Below are 4,278 nucleotides of genomic sequence, written 5' to 3'. Positions count from 1 at the left end.
TTATTGTGTGGACATTTGATTTTTTTTCACTCTGCATTTTTTACTTTAATGTTACCATATGTTATCAATATACACCCTCAATGCATGGCTGTCCTGTCAGGAAAGGAGTGATATTTCAACATTCCAGAATCTATATAATTTTAGTAGTGCATGTTGTAAACAGTAAAATGGGGATTTAGGTTGGAGCTTTACCAGCTTCAAATGTTTTTATTTCATTAAAGATGTTTTGCAAAGTGATGGGACTGGACAATCAGCCAATCCCTCTTTTCTCCTTCTATAGGTATGGCTTTATATTATTGTTTACTTGTCTCTCTATGTACTCATATTTACACAGATCCCTGCGCTAATCAGTTGTCACTAAATCAAGTTCCTAAACCAAAAAGCATCATGGTGGGAATGTGGGAAGTAGGAGTGACATGTTAACACAAAGTAAAATATATAGAAGGTCTTTACTTATAGTCATTTAGATTCAGAATACTTATGAAGAGACACTTCCCCGTAGTGATAATGTTTTATCCCCCCCAGTAAATTGATACTTGGGGTAGGTGAATGGTGCCAAAATGTCTATTCTCTCTGATTAATGTTGTGGCCCTTCACGGTAATTGGGTATGAATGCATGTTCTTGAACACTCCATTGTGGTTGGTTACAAAACTCTTTGTGTCATGAACGCACCAATGGTACAGGAGGTGCGCAGCTGCAAAATACAGAGGCATCGTCAAGCTGTTTCACTTGATTGTAAACACTGCGTGACTTGCTACGTCGTTACATGGAGTAGTGTAACTTGCGAGGTAGACACTGATATAAAACTGAAGTATTATCTATCCGGTCTATTAGATTGACCGTGAACATAATCTTAACATACCATACATTTAGTTGCAATGCAGTCAATGGACACAGCGATATTTATTAATTTGCATGCTAGCTACGATGGCTAGCAAGTAAGCTTTGCCTTTGAAAGGTAACGTTAACGCTATCTCCGTAGAACAGACTTGCCGAGCTACACAAAGTTGCAGGTAACTTATTTAAATGGCTAACGAGGTAATGATAGAATATTTTAACCGCACGATTGAACGTCTACTTTAGTGATACGGTATCTTTACATAGCTTGCAAGTTTTTATTGAATTCTATGTCTTGGTACCAGGTATGACACCAGCTACGCTAGCCAGTACTGTTAGCCAGAGCTGGCTAGCTAGCAAGCTGTCTGTCATATTGGGATGACAGCTGACCATGGAAAAGTAGTCTCGTTTTCTGCTCCTGTAGCATCCTAGATAACAAGTGTGTTTATTTGCCAATTTTTAGATAATACAACCGATATTGGTGTAATAGCTAAAGCTCTTGAGCGGTTGTTGCCAGAACAGTACATTGTGGTCTATTAGCCAACTAACTGGATAGTCCAACTGTTTTGAACATGAAGTTCCAATTCCACTGCCAGCTAAAGAAACGTGACGTCGTCCATATATTTTTATCGTAGTTCTTGCATAACAGTCGGAAATTATCAGATTATTTTCGGCATCTGTTTGTTTCTGGAAAGGGTTCCAGATTACAGGCTACTATCGGTGCCTTTATAAAATATTACGCCCTTCTAAACGTAGTCATCGATACGTTGTCAAAATGGCCAGAATTCAACAAGGGAATGGATTGCAGTCGAGTGAATCGAAAAGTTTTAAAGGCACCACAGAGAGCCTGGCCAAGCATGAGGACAACTCATCCGACTCCGATGTCAACGGCATTGATAACGAGGTACAGACGGACAAATACGGATTCATTGAGGGTGCCCAGCAGTATTCTTCAAACTCGTGAGTATCTCTTGCTTATCTACAAATGCTGATTTCGTCTCACCTTTCTGCCACCTGATTTACCCACCTTACGTTTGAAATGACCGCTAGTTTGAACCTGTCAATTGTAAATGCCATAGGATTAACTCGTAAAAGTACCTCAGTGGACAAGACAAGACCTAATCCAGGGACACACTCACTCTCTGTTTAATAAACTACACTGTTGTTTGTGTCAATGCTACATTGCGCCACCATAAAGTATTATTGGCAACGTACTTCATACTCTTTTAATGCTGCAGTGGCTTGGATTTGTTGTGATTTTTACAGAAGGTTCCCATAGTCACAGAATCACAGTCACATGACCCCTTCAACAGAATGTATTTACCTGGTAAACTAGACTGGCTGATGAAGCTCTTTATTCTTATCTCCTAACTCGCTTTATGCAAAGCGCTGTATGAGCGTGTGTTGTCTTTTACTCCATACGCTGAAGTCTCTGCCTCCTTCCTCTTCAGTTCTATCGCTCAGAGAAGCAGAGATAGTCATGGTAATGTAGTATGCTACTGGACACAAATCATTCACTTCAGAGTACCACAGGAGAATGGGGTGGATTTAATGGCATAGGCTATTCAATTGGTTGGGTGGTATGAGGTCAGGTGGGCTAGTCTATCTGGTCTTGCATTAGCATCAGTTTTTAGCCAAGGCTTAAATCAATATTTCAATATATTTTCAATATAGTCAGACTGCAGAATATTGATTTAAGCCTTGGCTAAAAACTGATGCTAATGCAAGACCAGATAGACTAGCCCACCTGACCTCATACCAGCCAGCCCTCTTTAGCCTACATGCAGGTTTCATCTCAGGATCACCTAGGCCTACCACCTTCATCAACAAAGCTTGACCTTTCCTAGAAGACTGCTACCGGTCCACATAGTTCCTGGTAGTTTCTAAAATAAGATGTGTATTATTTGTTTTGGAATAGCTGGGTTTCCATTCAACTTGACATTCTAAAAAAATCTTGGAAGTCGAATAAGAAATGTATTCACTGGAAGGGATGGATTGACTCCCAATTTATATAGGCTAAAATGCAACTAAGGTTTAGGGAAGCGGGTCTATTAGTCTAAACTAGATTGTTGTGATTTTATTGTATGTTTCTGTTAAAGTTGCCTTAGACCACCCAGTTTTGAACCCACCGCTGTTCACAACTCCCCCCGCGATTAGGAGAGTGTTGGTTTTTTTAATTCACATAACACCGTTGATGGAAACAAGCAAACACTTGCACTTTTCTTTAACCATATTTTTCATGAATGCACATAAAATCTGCAAACCGGTTGTATGGAATCCCAGCTATTGGCAATCTATGATCTAGGCAGCTAGGCTAATACTGCCATTTCTGTTTAACATTCCAAAGCCGGTGCCCTATGAGAGATTGCACTGGCTGAGCATGCGCACATGGTGGTTAAATGCTGCATAGCTGGCATGGTCTAGATCTGAGATGCTCTGCATCTCTTTTATGAGCCCTTATTGGCAGTCTGCTGACAGGAGTGTGTGAGATCTCGCTCACAGCTTGGGCTGTCAGACTCCAGGGCACTTGTTTTCCTCCGTCTTACATGGTCATCAGGGGCCGACAGGAAGGAGGAATGTTGGCAGTTCCTCAGCACAGCTGAGCATCTTAAACGCAATTCATCTTTAGCACAGCGATGTTTGTATTTTGTATGTTTTGAAATGAAATGAAGCAGTTTCTTGACCGTTCTTGACGAGAGTTAGGGCACTGAATTTATGGCATGCACTTATCAGTTGCTAAAAATAAACTGTGAATAGTCGTATTATGAAATGTCCTCAGTGTATTAAGAAGTCCAAGTACGAGGTTTTGCGCTCTATTGTTTCATCTCGGTGAGTTACAGGAGATGGAAATGAGAGGAGGAAACTCCGACCCATGCAGACCAGCCTGCTTTTGTTTGGCTTTCTGGCCCTCGCTCCCTCTCTCTCTCTCTCTCTCTCTCGCTCACTTGCTCTCTGCCTCTCTTTCCTTCTTTGGAAGATTTTCCTTTTTTTTTTCCGCCAAGCTTTTTGTTGGCTCCACCGTGACAGCTGGAGGCGTTTGAATGGTAAAACTGGCCAGGAATCCCTGGGCTTTTATCCATGGAGCGCAGACACTCAAGTCAAGAAAGCAGGAGCGAAGTCAGAGCATCCAGTGCCGACTCTCCCCACTACTTGGGTCCAAACCAAATTCCTTGGCCATTTTAATCGTACAGGCATGTTCACACGTCGTGTCAATAAGTGAGGTGGTCAGACGTGGCCTGACATTGTGGATGACAATGGATGACAATGTCTCCATCTCAAGGCGCCCATTCTAAGCTTTGTGGAGGTCTGTAGCTAACACGCTAACATGCTTCTATTTCAATGACTGCAGCTGACAGGTTTCATGTAGACTGTCAGACTTTGGCCAGTGGTATTTGTGTTGCGCTGCAGCTCCCTGCGGAGTGTGAAGTCTGGAGCAAAAT

At 41.8% G+C, this 4,278-nt stretch overlaps 1 protein-coding gene across 1 annotated transcript in view; it reads left to right on the top strand.

Moving 5' to 3' along the window:
- Nucleotides 1-669: 669 nt before the first annotated feature.
- tbc1d10ab (TBC1 domain family, member 10Ab) overlaps nucleotides 670-4,278 on the top strand; it is a 14,032-nt gene continuing 10,423 nt past the window's right edge. The window contains exon 1 of the mRNA XM_031585502.2: nucleotides 670-1,798. Within this exon, the coding sequence (XP_031441362.1) occupies nucleotides 1,614-1,798 (185 nt within the window). The 5' untranslated portion in view covers nucleotides 670-1,613. The remainder of the gene's footprint in view (nucleotides 1,799-4,278) is intronic.

This window comes from Clupea harengus, chromosome 18 (assembly GCF_900700415.2).
Source record: "Clupea harengus chromosome 18, Ch_v2.0.2, whole genome shotgun sequence".
NCBI lineage: Eukaryota > Metazoa > Chordata > Actinopteri > Clupeiformes > Clupeidae > Clupea > Clupea harengus.
Note: the sequence above shows the minus strand (reverse complement) of the source record. Positions and strands in the feature narration are given on the sequence as shown.